The 21,272-nt window shown below is 41.7% G+C and overlaps 1 protein-coding gene across 7 annotated transcripts in view; it reads left to right on the forward strand.

The window, feature by feature from the left end:
- LOC308578312 (receptor-type tyrosine-protein phosphatase epsilon-like) overlaps positions 1-21,272 on the forward strand; it is a 62,760-nt gene that overhangs the window by 31,567 nt on the left and 9,921 nt on the right. For 3 of the 7 annotated variants that reach the window (XM_081178587.1, XM_081178588.1, XM_081178590.1), the window contains 12 exons: positions 1,090-1,223; positions 4,322-4,412; positions 6,161-6,237; positions 6,367-6,403; positions 8,821-8,918; positions 10,651-10,770; positions 11,431-11,594; positions 15,652-15,787; positions 17,711-17,860; positions 19,308-19,401; positions 19,635-19,711; positions 21,125-21,259. In XM_081178587.1, the coding sequence (XP_081034713.1) occupies positions 1,090-1,223; positions 4,322-4,412; positions 6,161-6,237; positions 6,367-6,403; positions 8,821-8,918; positions 10,651-10,770; positions 11,431-11,594; positions 15,652-15,787; positions 17,711-17,860; positions 19,308-19,401; positions 19,635-19,711; positions 21,125-21,259 (1,313 nt within the window). The remainder of the gene's footprint in view (positions 1-1,089; positions 1,224-4,321; positions 4,413-6,160; positions 6,238-6,366; positions 6,404-8,820; positions 8,919-10,650; positions 10,771-11,430; positions 11,595-15,651; positions 15,788-17,710; positions 17,861-19,307; positions 19,402-19,634; positions 19,712-21,124; positions 21,260-21,272) is intronic. The other 4 variants (XM_081178585.1, XM_081178589.1, XM_081178586.1 and 1 more) reach the window with 3 other exon arrangements.

Raw genomic sequence — 21,272 nt, forward strand, 5'->3', positions numbered from 1 at the left:
TCAGCTATGAGTTCAGAATTACTAAACTGAAGCATCTAAACTGTTCAGATGTGTGATTCCCTTCCCTTCAGTCCCTCCCATCCCAGAAAGGAACCCCCCCCCCTTTTTTTTTTTTTGCTTTGGCACTAATATTCCTGCTATGGGATATTTTTTTCCTTTCTTTCTTCTTAGAACTTATAGCCCACCCAGCACCAAATGATCTGAAGTCAGGTGATACAACATAGTTAAAACAAGTACAATTTACCATATTTTTCTGTATATAAGACTAGGTTTTTCCCCTTTAAAATGTCAAAAATTAGGGGGTGTCTTATACACGGATACATCTTTCCCCATTTTCTTAAATCTGAGTCCTCCAAAATTCCGTCTTATAGATGGAACAATACGGTACATTAAAATTATAAAATAAAACCACAAAGTAACAAACCAGCAGCTTCTACTGACAAACTTCTCTTTCAACAGTGTCTCATCCTTTTCCCCGCTGTTATTGTGAGGCTTTTGTTTTCATCAGCTCCCCTTTGTATGCTTTTATGCCTAGTGTTTACTGTTTGATTTATTTATTTTTACTTGTGTAAAGTATGGTAAGTGTTTCCATTTTGGAATTGTAAAGGTTTGCTCTGTATTTTAAGAGGATTAAAGGTACATCCCTCCTCTCAGCTAAATACTCCATTGATATTCACTGTTAATTATGAGCATGCTGGCTAAAAACGTAGTGAGATCCCCCCCCCCCCGCTGTGTTTCAAGTCAAATTTGCACAGTACAGTATTGTACACATTGCTTGAGTTTGATGTGTTTCTATTCCACCCACTGTCTGTCCCCAATTTCCCAGTCTCCCCACCCACCACAGCTCCTATTGGTGAAGCTTTCATCCACCCCAACCCCCTCCCAAATCATCATCTTAGGAACACACCTGAGAGTTGAAGATTAAATTCTTCCTTAGCATTACTAGACTCTTTTTACACATTATCTTTTTAAAAGCCAGCACCCATCTTCTTCTTTTGGTGAGCAGGGGATTCTAAATGAACATTTGAACTGCAGTGTCATTATTCATACCATATGTAATAATATATATTATGTTGGCATTCTATCCAGCAGAACAACAGATGCTTCTCAGAAGGTCTCCTTCTGGCCCAAAAAAGTATTTTCCTATTCCAGTGGAACATCTGGAACATGAAATACGGATAAGAGCAGCTGATGATGGAAAGTTGTTTCGGGAGGAATTTAATGTACGTCTTCATATTTTGTATTTAATGTTGCGTTTTCTTCAAAGACACAGCAAGTACAGGTAACAAATTGTGTGTAATACTTTTATTTTATTTTTTATATCCTGCTAATCTGCCTGGGCTCCCCCTGCTACTCTTCCTCTAAAAGAAGAAAAGGTGTAGGACCTCATGTTTAAAATTTACATGTGTGCATCAGTTGGCATTTGTTTCAGGCTAAGGTATGGGCCTGTACTATGTAAACCTTACCATCTTTCCTTTTTGATACCGTGCCATTTAGAAACATTAAAAATCTTGCTGAGGCATGACCAGGTTTGCCAGTGAAGCCATGTAGGGGGCTGGCCTTGTATTCTATTTACAATCCATGATGTGCCTGAACTCAAAATGGCTCTTCATTCTCAGCTCCTGTGTGCTTAACTATGTTTCCTTTTATCAACTTATCTCATACAAAATAATCCTGAAGAGGAATATAGTGCCAATAAAAAAACACAATAGAGTTATACAGTCCAGCTGTCAATAAACAACAAAGCAGGAAAGAACACATAGGTAGTTAAAACACCTGTTTGCAAAGTGCAGCATTCAACCAAAAGGCTGGGTGAATAAGTAGGTCTTCCGTTCACACTGATAGTTTATAAGGCTCCTTGCCAGCTATATTGGGGGATGGGAGGAGTTCTGCAGGGTGCCTCTATTGAGCAAACACCATCATAGTTTTACTCCACCTGGCTGGTTCAGGTTCAGGGCAGCTTTGCTTCCAGTCTGCCCATCCTGACTGGTCATTCAGCCACCCCTCCAGGTTCTCATGTGCCAAGTTCCTGTACATCATTTCCAGCACACACAGAGCCACTGTGCTACAGCATAAACAATTAAGGGCCTTGGCAATTCTCTCCTGTAGAAATACTGAAGAAGGGGGAAAGGCAGAAAAAGCAATGTCATTTCATAGTGGTGTTCATATTCTCCAAACCTAGGGAGTTTCTCCCAATACTTACATATCTGAGCGACATTCTGTCCCGTGTGCCACAACTTTCCGAAATCCTATCTCCTATCAAACATTCTGACCTTTGCCTTAAAAGCTATGGAGTTTCCCACTCCACAGTGCCTTGTTGCAAGAAATGGGGATTAGCAACTAGTTATTGTGGAGAAAAGAGATAAATAATCACCAAGCTATCCCACAACTCAGAATAGCGTGCAGGCATATGGGTAGGTGCCGAAAATCCGTGAATCTTGCTGAGGCCTGAATTGTGGTAGCAACTGTGCATCATTGTGCTGTTATTTGCCGCTTTGCGAATGGGATGTGGAGAGAACTGAAGCTTCTCAGATACCTAGGGAAATCTACAGCTTTCCCCTTCGAATCAGTGACCTGTGATATCCTGACCTTCCTACCGATTAAAAAATATATGACAATTTTGAGGAAGCAGAGGCATGTTGTTAATCTGAGCACAACCCAGAGAGGAGTGTATGTTGCTACTCAGGAACCTTTCCCCCAAGTTCTGGCTCCCTATTAGCAGTAGTCCCTAAATATCTGCTTTTAATGGTGCTGAAGGTTTCTTGTAAATACGATCCTCACCTCGTTCAGTAAAGCAGGCTTGCTCTTTCGTTTCCTGCTACATTGTGGTTGCATACAGCAAGGCTTTCTTTTTCCTGGCTGCTCGCTCACTAGCAGAAAGGAACATACTATGTTGGGTTTGCTCTCTGACCTCATATGAACAGTTCTGTGAAGCTGAACTTACTCCTTACATCAGGTCTCATAGATGCAGCCATGGCAATGAAGGAACAGCATTAGTTTAGATTTGAGTTCATCTAAGTGAAAAAGCAAATGCCAATTAAACCGTCTCTGTTATGCAGCAGTGCTATAATATAGGAGGAGGCTATAATTGTCAGGATTGCATGTCAGCAGTTTTTATTATGATTATATGCTTAAAATGTGCCTTTTTAAAAGTAATAGTGCATCTCTGTCAATTAAATGTTTTATCTTTGCATGTCTATAAATAAATAAATCATAAATAATAATAATTAAATACATCCTGATGCCTTGGCACAGTGTGGATCTCCTAAATATATTAGGTGATTTCATAGTAAAAAAAACTTCTCCTTCACTAATTATGTTTATTACTTTCTAATGGTAATTTACCCTGCCTCCAAAATGGAAGAATGTACCAATGTACCTATTTTAAATGTAGTAATGCAAACTACATGAAACCCTATTTTAAAACACGGAAGTCCTGGTCCGGATAGAGTGATGTATAACAAGGTGTTGCATGTTACTACTGGCTTGAGAGAGAGTGTATTTATTCCTACTAGGATTGAATGATTTGACTCCAAGGATATATTGTGGTACAGGTGTGCACACTTTCCAGTGCAGCTGGAAATCTGTCCATAGAAGCATGCCTCCAGGTGCATTTCTGCCCTAATTGATTGGGACATGAACCTAGTGAATATCAACGCTGCCTTCTGGCATTGATGGTCAGATGGTATGTTATGTATTTGATGGGCATGTCTAAGGCGCAAACTACATGTGTCACTTAAATTGTAAGTGAGTGCAAGTTTTCTTCCACAAATTACAAGCACAAGGTCCTGGTGTGGATTTGGAACCTGGATTTCTATGCAGACATATCTTCTTTAAAAACTTTAAAAGTTTATAGTCATTATAGTTTCTAATGAGCATTTATATGTGGATTGAAATAGATTTCTAAAAACATAGCACATTAAGTTAATCACATCACACACACACTTTGATTGTCCTATTGCCTTGCATATTTTGAACTTCTTATTTTGGATTCACATGACTGGGATTTTGAGTCCTTCATCCATACTCGATAATCTCGTTCATTTTCAATGTTTATGCTTCAGTTCTTAATGGCATGGTCACTACATGAGTCATTTTGAGATTGTTATTTCAAGTTGCCAGTGCAAACAACAAACACACATCTTTCTTTGAAACTGGAACTTATTCCTGGGGTTGATGGATTCAAAGAATTTTGTTAACCTTTTCATGTGGGCATTATTGAGCTCCATGGGATACAACTGTTTTACTTAAACCATCTCCTCTATGTAACTACTCACTATAGTATGCTGTTTTGAACTGACACTACATATTTTTCCTGTAGTCATTACCTCCTGGATATATGCAAGGAACACTTGAGATGGCAAATAAAGAGGAAAACAGAGAAAAGAACAGATATCCCAACATACTACCTTGTAAGTATTAATGATTTGTTGATTTATTATAAATAATAAGGTTTATATTAGGAAGGACCAAATTCTTATTAAAGTAATAGTGTTTTCCATGCAAGTACCCATCTTAATTTGTTGCAGAAAGAAACAACTGTATTGTGGCATCTAAAGGCTACAAGCTTTAGCCCTAGCTTTTATCGACTAGAGTCTCCTTCAACAGATCCATGCATTGGTACTATTCTCAGTTGGCAGATACAAATGCGCATGGATAAAGTGAAAAATAGTAAACATTTCGGCCAAATGACCAAGATGTACAGTGACTGTTGTGTGTTAAGCTTAAACGTATTTACAGTGGAGACCTGTCCCATTTTGCTACCTGAGGCAAAACAGGAATTGCCTCCTCTCCCCCTCCTCCACTTCCGCCATCACCACTCCCACCTCTCACCAAACTTGGTGGAAGCCAGGGCACTCCTCAAAGTGTTGCCACTTGCTTGGCAATGTCACATGCCAGAACACCTCCCTATTGGCGGCACAAGCAGGCGGACGGAGCTCTTGCACTTCTGCCACCTGAGGTGGACTCTTCACCCCCATCATGGGTGGGCTCTGTATATTTAAGATAATCACATTGACAATTCACAACACTGATAACATGGTTTTTTCTAACCTTTGCTAAACATATATAACTGGGGAGGTAACCATTATGGTTTGATTATGGTCTAAATAAATGGACTCAAACTTCCTGAGTTCTCCTTCAGCTTTGTCCTTGTTGGTAGGTGATACCAGGATGACAATCGTTGCTTTGATTTCTTTCTTGCCCTTCATCATAAGGCCTCAGATGACCTGCAGCAATTTAAAAGTACAATATTAAAATCAATTTAAAATAAATTACAGTCAAGAGAATAGGGTGACTGCACATGAATGAATGAGTTCCTGTTGGTGTTTATCTGATGCCATTAGGTCCTGTAACAGTTTTGCCTGAGTGCATTTGGGGACAGAGCTGGTATCAGGGTTTGTAGCAGTGCCCTGTCCCAGGGCTTCTGTCTCTCCGTTAGGCTGGGTCACCTTTTTACACGAGGGGCTGAATGTAAACAAGGGAAGGCCTGTCACCCCAGGCCTGTGAGAGAGAAATATAATTGTTTAGGATGGCTGTACATCACTGATGATACATTGGCATGGTTTTAGCTGGTTGCTGCTGGAGGCAACAGTAATAGCATCAGCCATATTAAGGCTGTTCATATGCTGATCCCGGACAAGTATCACTTCTAACCTGCCCTTCTTCTGTCTGCGTAAGACAAACAGGTCAGTCTCTACATGAAAATTATAAATGGACAAATATTTGACAATAGAAATGGCTGCATTCCGAAACAGTGAGATGGTATTTTAGTCTTAGATGAAAACTTAATGTTAATATTCTTTGAGAAAGGAACTTTAAAAGTGGACCGCGGAGTAAAACTGCTGAAGTAGAATTCATCAGTAAATTTGATTTTGTTTCATGGTCTCATTAATGGTTTTTGTTTTGTTTTGTGTTTATTATGTATTCTCATTTTGCATTTTTGTGTTGTGAACTGTCCTGGGATACTCGGATGAAGGGTGGTATACAAATTTAATAAATCAAATGGTGTCGCTATTGGCTTAAGGTATTCATCAGGCAGAATAATGTTTTTAGAGTTTGTTTTGTTGCTGAGAAGAAAACAATGTGTTTCAGAAGGTTGTCAGCACTGTATCTATATTTGCCAAAGGAGCTTCTAATTGTGTATGTTTGTTCTTTACAGACGACCATTCCAGGGTAGTTTTAACGCAAATAGGTGGACTTCAGTGTTCAGATTACATCAATGCTTCATATATAGATGTAAGTGAATAGATTTCTTTTTAAATTACTTTTTAAATTTGTTAAGCAAGCAGCACATTGACAGTTTTGAAATTCATATTGTAAGAGCGTAAGTTTAAAAGACAACTGTGTACATTTTTTCCCCTCCAGGGCTACAAGGAAAAGAATAAATTTATAGCAGCTCAAGGTATCTCCATTACAGTGGTGCCTCGCAAGACGAAATTAATTCGTTCCGCAATTCTCTTCGTCTTGCGGTTTTTTCGTCTTGCGATGCACGGTTTCCCATAGGAATGCATTGAAAATCAATTAATGCGTTCCTAGGGAAACCGACTTCAGACCAGGTCCGGGGACAGTCTGTCCCCGGACCTCTTCTGAAGGCTGGGGGGGGGGGGACAAGGGCTTTTCTTCCCACCCCCAGCATTTTAAAAAACCCCGGGACAGCGGAGGACTTCTCCGCTGTCCGGGGCGATCTTAAAATGCTGGCGGGCGGCATTTTAAAATCGCCCCGGGACAGCGGAGGACTTCTCCGCTGTCCGGGGCGATTTAAAAGCCCCTGGGAAGGCAGGCAGGGGGGACAAAGACTTTTGCCCCCCGCAAGCCTTCAGAAGAGGTCCTGGACCTCTTCTGAAGGCTGGCGGGGGCGAAAGTCTTTGCTCCCCCCGCCTGCCTTCAAAAGCTGTCCGGCCAAGGCTTCGCGGACCTCTGCCGGCATGCCGAAGCCTGCGCGCGCTGACATTAGCGCGCGCAGGCTTTGCGGAGCGCTCCGCCAGCAGCGGCACCGCTGCCGCTGCTGGCGGAGACTTGCCCGCAGGCGGAAGCCTGCGCGCGCTAATGTCAGCGCGTGCAGGCTTCGCGGAGCGCTCCGCCAGCAGCGGCACCGCTGCCGCTGCTGGCGGAGACTTGCCCGCAAGCCGAAGCCTGCGCGCGCTAATGTCAGCGCGTGCAGGCTTTGCGGAGCGCTCCGCTGGCAGCGGCACCGCTGCCGCTGCCGGCGGAGACTTGCCCGCATGCCGAAGCCTGCGCGCGCTGACATTAGCCCGCGCAGGCTTCGCGGAGTGCTCCGCCAACAGCGGCAGCGGTGCCGCTGCTGGCGGAGACTTGCCGGCATGCCTCTCCTGCCTTCAAAAGCCGTCCGGGATAGCGGGAAGCGCTTCCCTGCTATCCCGGACTGCTTTTAAAATGCTGGCGCTGGGGAGCAAAGCCTTTCGGCCCCCGCCAGCCTTCCTGGACCTCTTCTGAAGGGGGGGGAAGGCTTTGCTCCCCACCGCTAGCATTTAAAAGAGGTCCCTGGAGATTTCCCTATGGGCTTTCGTCTTGCGAAGCAAGCCCATAGAGAAATTCGTTTTGCGAAGCGCCTCCAAAACGGAAAACCCTTTCGTCTAGCGGGTTTTCCGTCTTGCGAGGCGTTCGTCTTGCGGGGTACCACTGTATTTCATCCATTTCTCTTTTTAAATGTTTTGCTTTAAACATCTGCATGTACAAAGCAATTTCAGCAAATGTGTTCTTCAGAATTTACCCTTATGCTTAGGCAGTCAGATTTTAAAGAGCTTTTTGAATACAGCTTTGGCTTTATACCCCACTCTGCATGTTCACACATTCCTTAGAGAAAAGGGAGGGTAGGTGAGTAGCCCTGCTCCAGGCATTTAGCCTTGGACTGTTTCTATGCCATCCATTGCAGCTGGCATGCTAACTCAGAACTCAGAACCCAGACTTGAAGGATGGGCTGCTCAAGACATGGACTAAGCACTTAGTGCAATTTCATCCATTTCTCCAAATTACATCAACAGGCAGCCAGGCCCAAGGCTGAGCCCTATATAGCACATCGGGAAAAGGTGTGAGCAGCCAGGCAACAGTAGTGAGAAATTAACCACCACTTTGCCAACCTTCCACATGAGGAATTACATCTTCTACAAAGTCCCTGCCTTGTCCCGTCTCCGCCCATCTCCTGCTGGTGCTCCAGTTGTGTGAGAAGTTGCCATCTAGAAGCACCCCAAGTCAAAATGAAAGGGAGATTTTGGACAATGAAAGATAGCATGGTCACAATGACATCATTCCTCTTATGTAATATCTCTATTTTGTGAGAAATGCTATTTTTTAATAAGCTGCATTAAGATGCATAGCTCCGCTTTAAACATACAGTAAATATGGGAAGCACATGGATTTGTTATCAGACCATTTCCATCTAATGAAAGTGCAGCCTTGTCCTCTATGAAGTTACCCATTACATCATATTTGGAGGCCCTACACTGAGTGCCCTATCTTCTGAGATTAGACAGGACCTTTGCTGCCTCTTTGGATAGCCTGTCTACATTTGTATGCATGACACATATGCTAGCATTATTTAGGTGCTAGATGAAGACAGATTTATTTGCCTGGGCTTTTGTTTGACAATTTTGCTTCTGGGCAGCATTGCTACTGCTTTAGTATTTATTGTGGAATTATTTGGTTGGTTTTAAATCTTGTGAACTGCTTTGAACATTATTATCGATGAGATATTTTTAAATAAAGGAAATAAATATTTTTACCCTTTTCCTTTTTAACAGTACAGTAGTATTGTTTGTGGTCATCATAGTTTTTGATTAAATAGCTGTGTTGTATGTGTAGGCCCTAAACAAGACACTGTAAATGATTTCTGGAGGATGATATGGGAACAAAAGTCTGCAACTATTGTCATGTTAACAAATGTGAAAGAGAGAAAAGAGGTAGGACACATTTTGAAAATATTTCCCCTCATACTGTTTGGAGTTTTCCCATAACTCACAAGACTGTTACTAATGTTACCACTTCCTGTTCCGAGTTTTTTAATAAGTCTGGGGTTTCTGACACAATCGCTGCAGCATGCTGGCTTAACTAAACTTTCTTTACTTCTGAGCAAATAATTGGTGACTAACTGAGAAACTTAATGGTGTCTGTGTGTCATTTCTGAATCATGTTTTCAGTCAAATGTGAATGTTCGGGCTTTAGCCCTGGTTTATGGCAGTTGTGAATTACCTTTAGAGATACAGTCATACCTCGGGTTACAGACGCTTCAAGTTGCGTTTTTTCGGGTTGCAGACCGCCGAAACCCAGAAGCACTGAAACGGGTTACTTCTGGGTTTCAGTGGTCGCGCATGTGCAGAAGTGCTAATTCACGCTTTGCGCATGCGCAGAAGCTCCGAATTGCAACTCGCGTGCGCAGACGCGTCACTGCGGGTTGCAAACGTGCATCCCGCACAGATCACATTCACAACCCGAGCGTCCACTGCACATAGTTTTCATTGGTAGGAAAATATGTATTATTTATTCTGCATCTATTTTCCACCTGGGAATATACACTTGCATAGGGTTAGGAAAACGTCTTTTAAGATAGTAATTTGTGTAAGAAGTCAAGAAGAGGCTGCTGGATCAGGCCAATGGCCCATCTAGCATCCTGTTCCCACAGTGGCCAGTCAGATGCCTGTGGGAAACCTTCAAGCAGGACTTGAACGCAAGAACACTCTTCCCTCCTGCAATTTCCAGCAACTGGTATTCAGAAACATTACTGCCTCCAGTGTTGTGGGCACAGCATAGTTATTATGACTAGTAGCCATGTGTTGTGGGGGGCAGGAATGGCTGAGAATTGTTTGACTGCATTTTTCTCTTCCCTAATCCACTGCCAAATTTCGTTATCTTTCCTGGAATGCTAGATGGACTTTCAGGCTCCAGCTTACCTTCCAGCCCAATTACTAGTTCCTAGAATAAAACTGATTTCATAAAATACAATATGAAATTTCCCAGCACATCTGCAGCAGGGTAGAAGATGATGGCTGGAGCGTATTCGTGTGCATATTCATTTCCTGTTGTGCTTTTTAGGTAGCTAATTAAAAGTGAATAAGGTGTGTTTGGAAAGCAGAAAATTATAATAGTAATAATTTTTAAATTTATATCCCACTCTTCCTCCCAAAGAGCCCAAGGTGGCAAACCCAAGCAGTAAGACAAGAAAAACATCTAAAGGCAATTCCAATACAGATGCTAACAAAATAAATATATCTCGGTCACTGAGAAGCATGCAACTTTTATTGCTCAAGGATGACCTCTCCTGGCATTCATAGAGAAATGTTGACAGAGTTCTCAACAATTCTCTCATTGTATGCAGTATAGATTTTTAAAAGAATGTCATGTAACCATTGGCTACAAATGGCTCTGGATTGAAATTATTGCATCCTGCAACCTGGAGAAACGGGCTTTTAGAAATCATAGGGGGGTGAAGTCATACCTTAATGAATTTTTGGTCCTATTATATTTCATAACTCACTATTAATATAGTTAGGCGGTGTCAGTTTCAGTTTTAGAATTTTAAAAAGCATACTTTAAATAGACTCAAAATAATTGTACAGCTTTATAGTACAGCTCAGTTATTTGAGGGGCATATATTGCAGCTTGAAGTGACTGTGTGTGTTCTTTACATTTGCACAGGACAAGTGTTTCCAGTACTGGCCTGATCAGGGATGCTGGACTTATGGAAACATCCGAGTTTCTGTGGAGGACTGTATAGTTCTTGTGGATTATACTATTCGGAAGTTTTGTATTCAGTCAGTAAGTTATAGACCCCATTTAATATTTCTCATAACTGGAAAACATTCCTGATCTATTTTTAACCTCTAAAATACGTACTTGGAATTGTCTGTTTTTGTTGAGTGAAAACTGTTTTTGTCAGATGAAAACTTAGCTCTACTCAATACTTACATTTTATTAAACTGTGCCCGAAGTGAGATTTCATTTGGCATTCTGCATGTAGTTTTTGTTTTCATGTTGCCATTAAACACCGAAGGCTCTAGTAGCTCTCTGTTCTCTGAAGCTTCTTTTGGGAGCGAAGTGTCTCTAGCTCCAATTGGGGTAAATCGTTCCCCATCCACTTGCCAGTCTCAGGCCAGGGGTGCTTACAGGTTAAGGTGTCCCCACAATAACTCTTGCTGAAAGAAGGGGAAATGTGGGTGCATGAATACTAAGTTCTAAGTGAGCACAACATGCAAGGTCATGGAATATGCTTATGACTTGCAGTTTCTATGCTTTTTGCTGGCAGCTGAGTGACTCTGTAATTCTCTTTATATACTGAACATTTTAAATTAATTCTTAGTCTAGGCTGCTATTGCTGATGTCTGAAGAGGGAGGGATCGGTCACACTAACTGGATTGTTTGCTGATTTTAGCCAAAGAAATCAATGGTCATACTCATATTCTGTTTCTGGCTCTCTAGCAGGTTTCTGATGGCTGCAAAGCTCCCAGGCTTGTGACACAGCTTCATTTCACCAGCTGGCCTGATTTTGGAGTGCCTTTCACACCTATTGGAATGCTCAAATTCCTAAAGAAAGTAAAATCATTGAATCCTGCACATGCTGGACCAATTGTGGTTCACTGCAGGTATGTGTATGTATAAATATGCAGGTACACACACATACCCATGAAAACTTACCTTGGGGTGGCCTAACAGGAAGTGGGCAAAATCAATTTTTGCGTGCTTAAGCAACAAGTGTCTCCTTAATGTGGGCTTTTCCTACTAGGGTCTCTGAGAAAAAGCAGAACAAGCCAACATCAGAACTAGTATCAGGAAACTGGCTTCTTCTTGATGATGATTATTATCCGTATTGTATCACCTGTGAAAAAAAAGCAAAGGTTTCTCCTTAGTTATTCATCAGCAGGGATTAATTTGTCCCCTTTTCCATTTTGAGAGACGGACCATTTGTTGTGACTTATGCCAAGATAAGCTTGTGCAAATCTCCCTTCAGGAATCTTTTTTACAATTTTAAAAATAGCCCATCGTTCAAAACTTTACTATCAGCATAAATATATTCATAAAGTACCAGCAGTTTTCTAGGTTAAGAAAACAATACAGTCACTGCCGCAAGCTTAGATATGGCACAGAAGTGAAAAAGGATAGCGATGGAACAGGAAAAGGAACAAGCTCTTTGTAGTAATGTAGTTGTATTCTTAGCAGTCTATGTAGCTACCAGTACCATGAAGGAGGTAGGGGAAGGCAGTTTGAGTCTGATGGAGGAGGAAGCATGGGTGATTCATGCATTCTTAAAACACACTTGAAAGTAATCAACGCCCAATCAAAATATAAAAATGCTCTTTGTACAACTTGTACCAGGATGCTTAGAAGAAGTGGTATCGCTGATAAACTTTTTTGTGTGTATATATAATAAATGGGAAAGGGTCTAAGGAAATAAGTTATGATTTAGAAAGCTGGAATATGACATCACAAGAACAACAAACCGAAATAAAATAATAGGATACCAGAGGAACATTTATGCCTAGCACAGGATGCCAGGCCCTTTTCCTCTGAAAGGAAGGCTGAAAATCATTTGAGTTATCATTAATCAGAAGCAACCATGCTCCCTCTAGTGGTTGTGCTATTAAACACTAGGCCAGTGTTTCCCAACCGGTGTTCAGCGGCACACTAGTGTGCCGCGAGACGTTGCCTGGTGTGCCGTGGGAGGGAGGCGGGCGAGTCGGGCGGCGAGAGGCGGGGCGGCGGCGGCGAGGAGAGGCCGCCCAGCGCGGGGCTCTCGCCGTCTGCCTGCCTGGCTGCCTGCGTGGCGCTGACGTCACGGGGCTGTAACGTGCCCCACATAGGCACACGCGGGGCGGCGAGCGAGCGAGCTCCCACATCCCATCGCCGCTCGCTTCGGCCGGCCTACTGGGCTGTCGCAGGCGGAAGGCCTGCGCATGCGCGATGTTTTCGCGCCTTCGGGATTCCCTTCACGCCTTCCTCCTCCCGGGTCCTTGAGAGCGCGGGAAGCGGCAGCGCGAGACCGGCCGTTGAGCCTGGCAGGTATTGCGCTTGCCAAGGCAGTCATGCAGATCATCCTTTATTATCCTTTTTAAAAGTTGCATGTGGGATTGTGGCATTGTGCAAAATGCATGAATAAATCTTTCATGGAAATGGGCAGTGACACAAATCCGTAGTCATCCAGGAGGTTCTGTAAAGCAGGCAGCAGTTGGGCTTGTTTGGGCGGACAGTCTCTTCCCATACTATGAAAGAAAATGGATAGTCAGCACAAGGAAAGCCAAGGCCAGGTGAAATAAGGATCACCTGGGAAATACAGAGAACTGGACTATCAGGAAATTATTGAAATCCTAATCACAAAGAGTTTGAACAGTGTCCCACATAACCTTTGTGGAGCTTTAAATAGATTTTATTTTATTTTATTTTATTTTATTTATTGCAATGCATTGCATTGCAAACCACTCTGTGGGTATTTCTTTATCCCGAAAGGCAGCCTAAATACTTTAATAAATAATAAATCAATTCATTATAAATGAAATTGAATTTAGATTCACAGTATAAGCACAATTTAAATCAGACTCATGCCAGCTACATTACTGCCCTGGAGATGTTTGGGTTGAAAGGCTGAATACTAATTCAATTAACAACGCCAACAACAACCTTTTTACAGGCATATGTCAAGGGCTCAGCACCTCCTTTTAAGTATTTGAATCTGTTACGTTTACATGGATATTTCCCCAGCTTCTAATAACATTTGCTCTCTTCTCTCATAGGATTTTCTCATAGGATTTACTTTCTTTGTGTTTATTTGATTCCTATTAAAGAGAATTACTTTATATATAGTCAATATAGGCGCAGAGTTAATTTTTTAAACATTTTCTAATGGTGGTGTGCCTCGAGATTTTTTTCATGAAACAAGTGTGCCTTTGCCCAAAAAAGGTTGGGAAACACTGCACTAGGACAGTATTTTAGCATTTCACAGTAAATCAATACTGTACATTTTTATATCTAATGTTCATATTGGTGTCAAAATGGTATTTTAGAATTCAATTCAGTATACAGTGTTACCTCAGAAGTCGAACAGAATTGTTCTGGAAGTCCGTTTGACTTCCAAAACGTTTGGAAACCAAGGCACGGCTTCCGATTGGCTGCAGAAAGTGCCTGCAGCCAATCGGAAGCCGCGTCAGATGTTCGGGTTCCAAAGACCGTTCACAAACCGGAACACTCACTTCCAGGTTTGCAGCGTTTGGAAGCCAAAACATTCGACTCGCAAGGCATTCGGGATCCTAGGTAAGACTGTATTTAGCTCTTTATAAGGCCAGCATAGTTGCTAGTTAAAAATAAAAGGTGAGTCTCAAGTTCAAGATCCTAAAGTAGTTAACTTGAGGATGTGCAAAGTGTGTCTTAAAGTGAAAAGAGTGGGTGGAGGAGGGAGCCCTTGTCTTACCTCCTGATTTCCCCTCCTTAGCCCATCCCATGGGATAATTTTCCACACAGATACCGAAGTGAGTCCAGCTGCTAGAAGAACAGCAGCTGAAGGATGGCTCTACGTGGAAGAGCAGAAAGCAGCAGGGAGGTTTCAGTAGCCCCTGCCTACGCAGCCGTTTTGTCACTGTAAATTGTACTACAATATGTGTGATCGCAGCACACTTGCAATTAAAGGCACAGTGAACCCCACATTATGTAATTTGGCCATAAGCAGCAGGAAGTAGATTCAATATTACTTATGGGTATGGTCCAATGGTTACTTGAATCTGAGCTACTTTGGGTTTCTATCCCAACTTAGATTTATTTATGTTCATTCAGACTTCTTGCTGTGAGTCAATGCGAAGTAGCCCTGGACAAAGAATGAAACCCTGTTGCCTTGGGACCTTTGCAAAAAGACTGTCTCACAACTGGGCAGGATTCCCAGTACGTTTCCGAGCACAATTCAAAGTGTTGGTGCTGACCTTTAAAGCCCTAAACGGCCTTGGCCCAGTATACCTGAAGGAGCGTCTCCACCCCCATCATTCTACCCGGATACTGAGGTCCACCACTGAGGGCCTTCTGGCGGTTCCCTCATTGTGAGAAGCCAAGTTACAGGGAACCAGGCAGAGGGCCTTCTCGGTAGTGGCACCCTCCCTGTGGAATACCCTCCCACCAGATGTCAAAGAGAACAACAACTACCATACTTTTAGAAGACATCTGAAGGCAGCCTTGTTTAGGGAAGCTTTTAATGTTTGATGTATTACAGTATTTTAATATTTTTTGGAAGCCGCCCAGCCAGATGGGCAGGGTATAAATAATAAATTATTGTTATTGTTATTGTTATTATTCCAGGTTGCGAGAAAGCCTTTGAGCATGCAGCCATATTTGCAAAGGACCCATACATGTTTTTTACATAAACACGGAGGGTGGGATTGCTTGGCGATCCCTACTCCTGTGTTGTTAAGACGGAAGCATTGCCTAAATAGGGGGTCCTGTCTCACAATAAACTAAATGCAGGAGATGTTGATACTGCCACTAAACGTAGTGGAGAGAGTCTGCTCTGACCTGTCATAGTGCTTGCAATATAAGTAAGGAAGACAAAGAAAATCAGAAATATTGGGAGTAAGACTTCAGAAGAAGGATTGCCAAGTCCAAAAAAGTTACTGCAATATGTTTCATCATTTTCCTCCTAATTCCTGTTGCGTTTCCTTTCTTCTTAAGTGCTGGTGTGGGTCGTACAGGCACATTCATAGTAATCGATGCTATGATTGACATGATGCATGTCGAGCAAAAAGTTGACGTTTTTGAGTTTGTGGCAAGAATCCGCAATCAACGCCAACAAATGGTTCAGACCGATGTAAGTAAATAAAATACACCTTATGTCAAATTTATCAATCTTTTCAGCTTAAAAGATGACAGAATGACTCAGCCAATTGGAGGGAGGTGTTGGCCAACATTTTCTGCCCTCACCCATGAAAAACATTACACCTTTTGTCACTTGTGAGTAGGAGCAGGAAAATGTTTGCACCCTGGGAATTCACCTGTGCTCCCTTACCAAAAAAGAAGTACTTCTTTCCTGTCTTGATCTGCTGTTCCTTTAATACTAAATCAGCTTTGCTTGTCCTCAGTGACATTGTCACTTGGCTAATCATGGTTGGCTATGTGATGACATCCAATCCAATCCAAATCTTTATTATGGTCATAGACCAGCATCTAGTTCATCTATGTAATGACATCATTATTCCAAAGCAGACAAGACCTATTTTTTAAAAAAGTGTGCCAAAGCAGCAGCCAATTAGAGCAACAAATTGTGGGGCCAGGGATAGTGGAAATTAAGGCAGATAGTGGAAGTTCTCCACAGCGAACTCAGTCAATCCACAGGGGTCAACTCGCCATCCAGGGATCAGCCGCACAATGAAGTTTCCCACAAAGAGCTCAGTGCATGGCCCAATCCATTAGAGTTGATCAGGCAGCCCATCTGCTGGGCGGTAACTCCAGCCCTGCTTTCTGCAGGGACAGGCTGCGTGACTGAGTTCACCACGCGGCAGTCAGTCATGCAGCCACGCATTTACCTGCCCTCACCTGACCATGTTTGACATCGAGTAGGAGGCAGGTTGAGCACGGTTTGAGGAACGTCCTTGTGGGCTTAAATTCAGCCCACAGCAGGAGGTTCACCACCCTGGCCTCTATGATACACGGGTAGTGGGGTGTTCCTAGTTAGTGTAGACCAGGGATAGCCAATGCCCTCCGGATGTTGTTGGGACTGCAGCCCTGGTCATTTGCCATGCTGGCTAAGGCTGATGGGTACTGTAGTTCAGGGACATCTGGACGGCACCATGTTGACTACCCCTGATGTAAACAATACTGGGCTAGTCTGACATAGTATAAGAGAACTTTCTAAGTTCCAGAGATACAAAACATCTGTATTAATCCTCTTGCCCTGAAAAGCTTCAATTCTTGCACCTTAGCACAGTCTTATTTTTCGCCATATTTAGTCTCTGTTTTCTTTTCTTTTTTTAAAGGTGTGATTCATTATTTGTGTTCTAAATGGCTCTTTGTGATTCTAGAATGCTTTTATGGAGTGTGAGCTGTTAATTTATTCTGAAGGATGAAGCTTCTCTGTAGTTTAATGTTGTTTTACCTCTCCAGACAAATCACTAGCTGAAACCAAGATTCTTCCTTTCCTTTACCGTTTGTGGTTTGTCACCAAAATTCCTAAATGCCATAAGGATGAATTATTACATATGGATAAGATACGTTTTATCATTATGGGAATAAACTTAGGTCAAGCTCATGCTTTTTCTAGCCTTTTGTGTGGCCAGAAAAAGGGGATAGTAGGTTTCACTTCAACTTTTGTTGAACTGCCTTAGGATGATTAATCAAAATTCAAACAAACTGTGATTAATCTCCAAGCCTTGGTTTTTGAATCTGGATTGTTTCAATAAACCATATATTAGCCACATTTTAGGATTTTGATGTAATGCTGAGCTTGGGTTAATTGAAAATGGAAGTGAAAACTTCCAAGCTCCTTCCAAGCTCCGGTGGATGAGAGAGGGATAAGCCTAGACTTGTTCCTTTACAGTAAACTGTATTTTATTGGCTTATTCAATCATAACGTATGTGTAAGTTTTTTACCTACCACTCGTAAAGGCAACAGTTACATTTCTGACTACTGTATAAAAGTGTATGAGATAGCTTGAGGTTATTCATATCATATATTATATGCGATTAGTAATATTTAAAGTGTCCTGGCTTATAAAATGGCTTACGTTCTTTACAGATGCAGTATTCCTTCATTTATCAAGCCTTACTTGAATACTACCTCTATGGTGACACAGAACTAGATGTGTCCTCCTTAGAAAAGCACCTGCAGCCATCGCACAATGCAGCACCAAATCTTGTCAAACTAGGGCTAGAAGAAGAGTTTAAAGTAAGTATTAAATAAAATTTTACAAAGATTTCAGGCTCACACTTAAAAGAAATAGTTTCTTACTCTGATTTTTAAAAGGTTAATCATCTTAGAGTATTGGGTTGGGTATTTTTTAGATAAAGAAACTTCACCTGAATTAGAATTTGGTGATAACAGTCATATTATGCATAGCATATATAATATGTCTGGAGTTATGAATATAGTGAAGTAAAGTTTTAAGGCTAACACCAGTTATACTTTCTCGACTTAACTGTATCTCAAACCATTCTTTTGCATTTTGAGATCTGCTGAATTTGCAAATATGAACAAAAGTAATTGTCCCTTCTACTTTTGGAAGTTTTTTAATGTTACATTCATACATACATTTGCGGTATAACATCAATGTTCAGCTTTCCTGTATTGCAGGAGGTTGGACTAGATGACCCACAGGATCTCTTCCAACTTTACAATTCTATGATTCTGTGTGTAATACTTATTGTTTAATATGTACATACTACCTTTATTTTTTTAACTTACTTTACTTAAATTTAATATACCACGCTTTATCCATAGATCCCAGGGCAATGTACAATATTAAAAAGATAACTTACATAGCATATTTAAAAAAAATAAAAAACCACAGAAAAATCATAATAACAGTCTCTCCACATATAAAAAGCCATAGAATATTTAATGGCCAAAGGCTTGGGTTAAAGAGGAATGTTTTTGCCTGGTACCTAAAGACATGTAACGATGGCACCAAGCAAGCCTCTCTGGGGAGAGCTTTTCACAAATGGGGAGCCACCACAAAAAAGGCCTGTTCTCATGTTGTGAGCCTCTGAACCTTTTGGGGAGGGGAGGGACAAAGAAAAGGCCCTCCAAACACAGGGGCTGGGTAGGTCCATATAGGGAGAGGCGGTCCTTAAGGTCCTGAGGTCCTGAGCCGCTTAAGGCTTCATAGGTCAGCACCAACATTTTAAAATGGGCCTAGAAACCAATTGGCAGCAAGTGCTGTTGGGCAAGGATTAGCGCTATATGCTCAGCTTGTCTTGCCCCAGTGAGAACTTGGCAACTGAATTTTACATCAGCTGAAGTTTCCAAACTGTCTTCAGAGGCAGCCCCATGTATAACACATTGCAGTAATCTAACCTAGAAACAAGTAATACATACAAGCTACTAGAAATTGAACTGTACATATCACTCTTTCTAGCTACATACCTTGCCTGCAGAAAACAAAAGCAGTGTGTCTTAGTTTCCAGGTTTTAAAAAATTGCTTTCCATATAGGTGTAACATAAAAGAACACAGGTGAAGGTTTATGTGGTTTGGGATCAGGTGAATCAACTAGAAATCTCTAAAAGGAACAGAATATCATGAAATTTTGATGTGTACCTGTTAGCCATTTTTGGTATTCTGTGTTTTTATACAGTAATCTACAAAGTCCTAGCCCAATTTCTCTTTTTGCTGTAGAAATTAACAAATGTTCGAATAATGAAAGAAAACATGAGAACTGGTAATCTGCCCGCAAATATGAAGAAAGCCAGAGTTATCCAAATCATCCCATGTAAGATACTAATTTTCCTCTTTGTAAAAACCGAAATACTTGTATTTATCCAAATTAGTAGTGTACGGTTATGTTACACATTCAACAGCAGGTGGCACTGCTAGGCTGAAGTACAAAGATATATCGTAAACTTGATTCTACGAAAGCCTGAAGCTTCATATCTTTATTGTATTATTGACTATAAAATGCTAAGTATTCTAAGAAACCTAATATGTGGTGTTTTTGTATTTTAGATGACTTTAACAGAGTGATTCTTTCAATGAAAAGAGGTCAGGAGTATACGGATTATATCAATGCTTCCTTCATAGACGTAAGTGTTTCTGTGTATGTGGAATATGTGTAGTACTGATTTTTACAAGTCTTTTCAGCAGTCAACTTTGTTTTCGACTAGCAGGCAACATGGTTGCACATGTGCCTTTATCATTACCACATGAGCTATATTGAAGAGTAACTTGAGAATTTTCAAAAAGAATCAAATTATCAACATCATAAAAAGTATGGCTTTGCACTTAAAATGTCAACAGAGAGAGACAAACCTCCCTGCTCTCCTTGTTCCTTAAGAGAAAACAGAAATTGAGGTCCCCACCTGCAGCGAAGCATTTTCTAGCTATCAAATAAGAATTTTCCTCTTCTCCACTTCTTCCAAATACAGTTCAGCTGCCTGAACAGTATTTACTCCTTCATGGTCTCAGTCGTAGGGTTCATCTCTATATACACACTGCCATCTTTTTTCTCTTGACCCTTAGATTTTTATTTTATTTTCTAATACTTTAATACAGTCCTCAAGGGAAGCTTAATAAGTCAGTTAATGAACCCGGTTAAATTCCCACAGTCTTTCCAGTGCCACCTAATTACATTTTCAGACACCTGGTGGATTGTCCATTGGCTTTTTCTCTCTTGTGGTGTGTGTGGGTGTGTGTGTGTGTGTGTGTGTGTGTGTGTGCGTGCGCCTACAGGGCTTGCATGAAAGTCTGTCTCGCAGGAGGTGGGTGGTGAGAAGCACCTGGCTCCCTCTCTCACTCTGAAGGACCCCATTTGCCCGTTCTCAGAGGCCTCACAGAAGTCTCACATGGGTGGCAGCAGTAAACACAACCATGCAAGGCTTCTTCAGGGCTGACTTGGCAGCCAGGGGGCCAGGTGGAGTATCAGTTCATCATGCCCACATGAGGCAGCCACCTGAGATTATTGCCTGAATTCAGATCATGAATGGCAGCTGGTGTGGTGTAGGGGTTAGAGCAGGGGTAGGCGACCTGAGGCCTGTGGGCCAGATGTGACCCAATTGCCTTCTCAATCCGGCCTGCGGACGGTCCAGGAATCAGCATGTTTTTAGTAGAATGTGTTCTTTTATTTAAAATGCATCTCTGGGTTATTTGTGGGGCATAGGAATTCGTTCATGATTGCAATGCAATGCAATGCAATGCAATGCAATGCAATGCAATGCAATGCAATGCAATGCAATGCAATGCAATGCAATGCAATGCAATATAAATCTTGTGTTTTTCTATTCCTGAACTGGTTTCCCTCTTCTTCCATTGTATGTAAGGGACTAACTACAGTTTTCTGGATTTGTGGCTCATTCTGGAGCTTTCTGAAAAGAATAGTTTGTTCTAATATTTCTGATATTTCTAGTTAGTCTAGAATCACTTTTAGGTTGCCTGGAGTTAAAAAATTGAAATCACCGAGGCATCAGGTAATCGTTGCATGTATTTTTTTTACTGTGAAGGGCTATCGCCAGAAGGATTACTTCATTGCAACACAAGGACCTCTTCCTCACACTGTGGAAGACTTCTGGCGAATGGTGTGGGAATGGAAATGCCACACAATTGTAATGCTCACCGAAGTTCTCGAAAGGGAGCAGGTATGACCACTTT

The sequence above is a fragment of the Podarcis bocagei genome (assembly GCF_964188305.1).
Source record: "Podarcis bocagei genome assembly, chromosome: W".
Classification (NCBI taxonomy): Eukaryota; Metazoa; Chordata; class Lepidosauria; order Squamata; family Lacertidae; genus Podarcis; species Podarcis bocagei.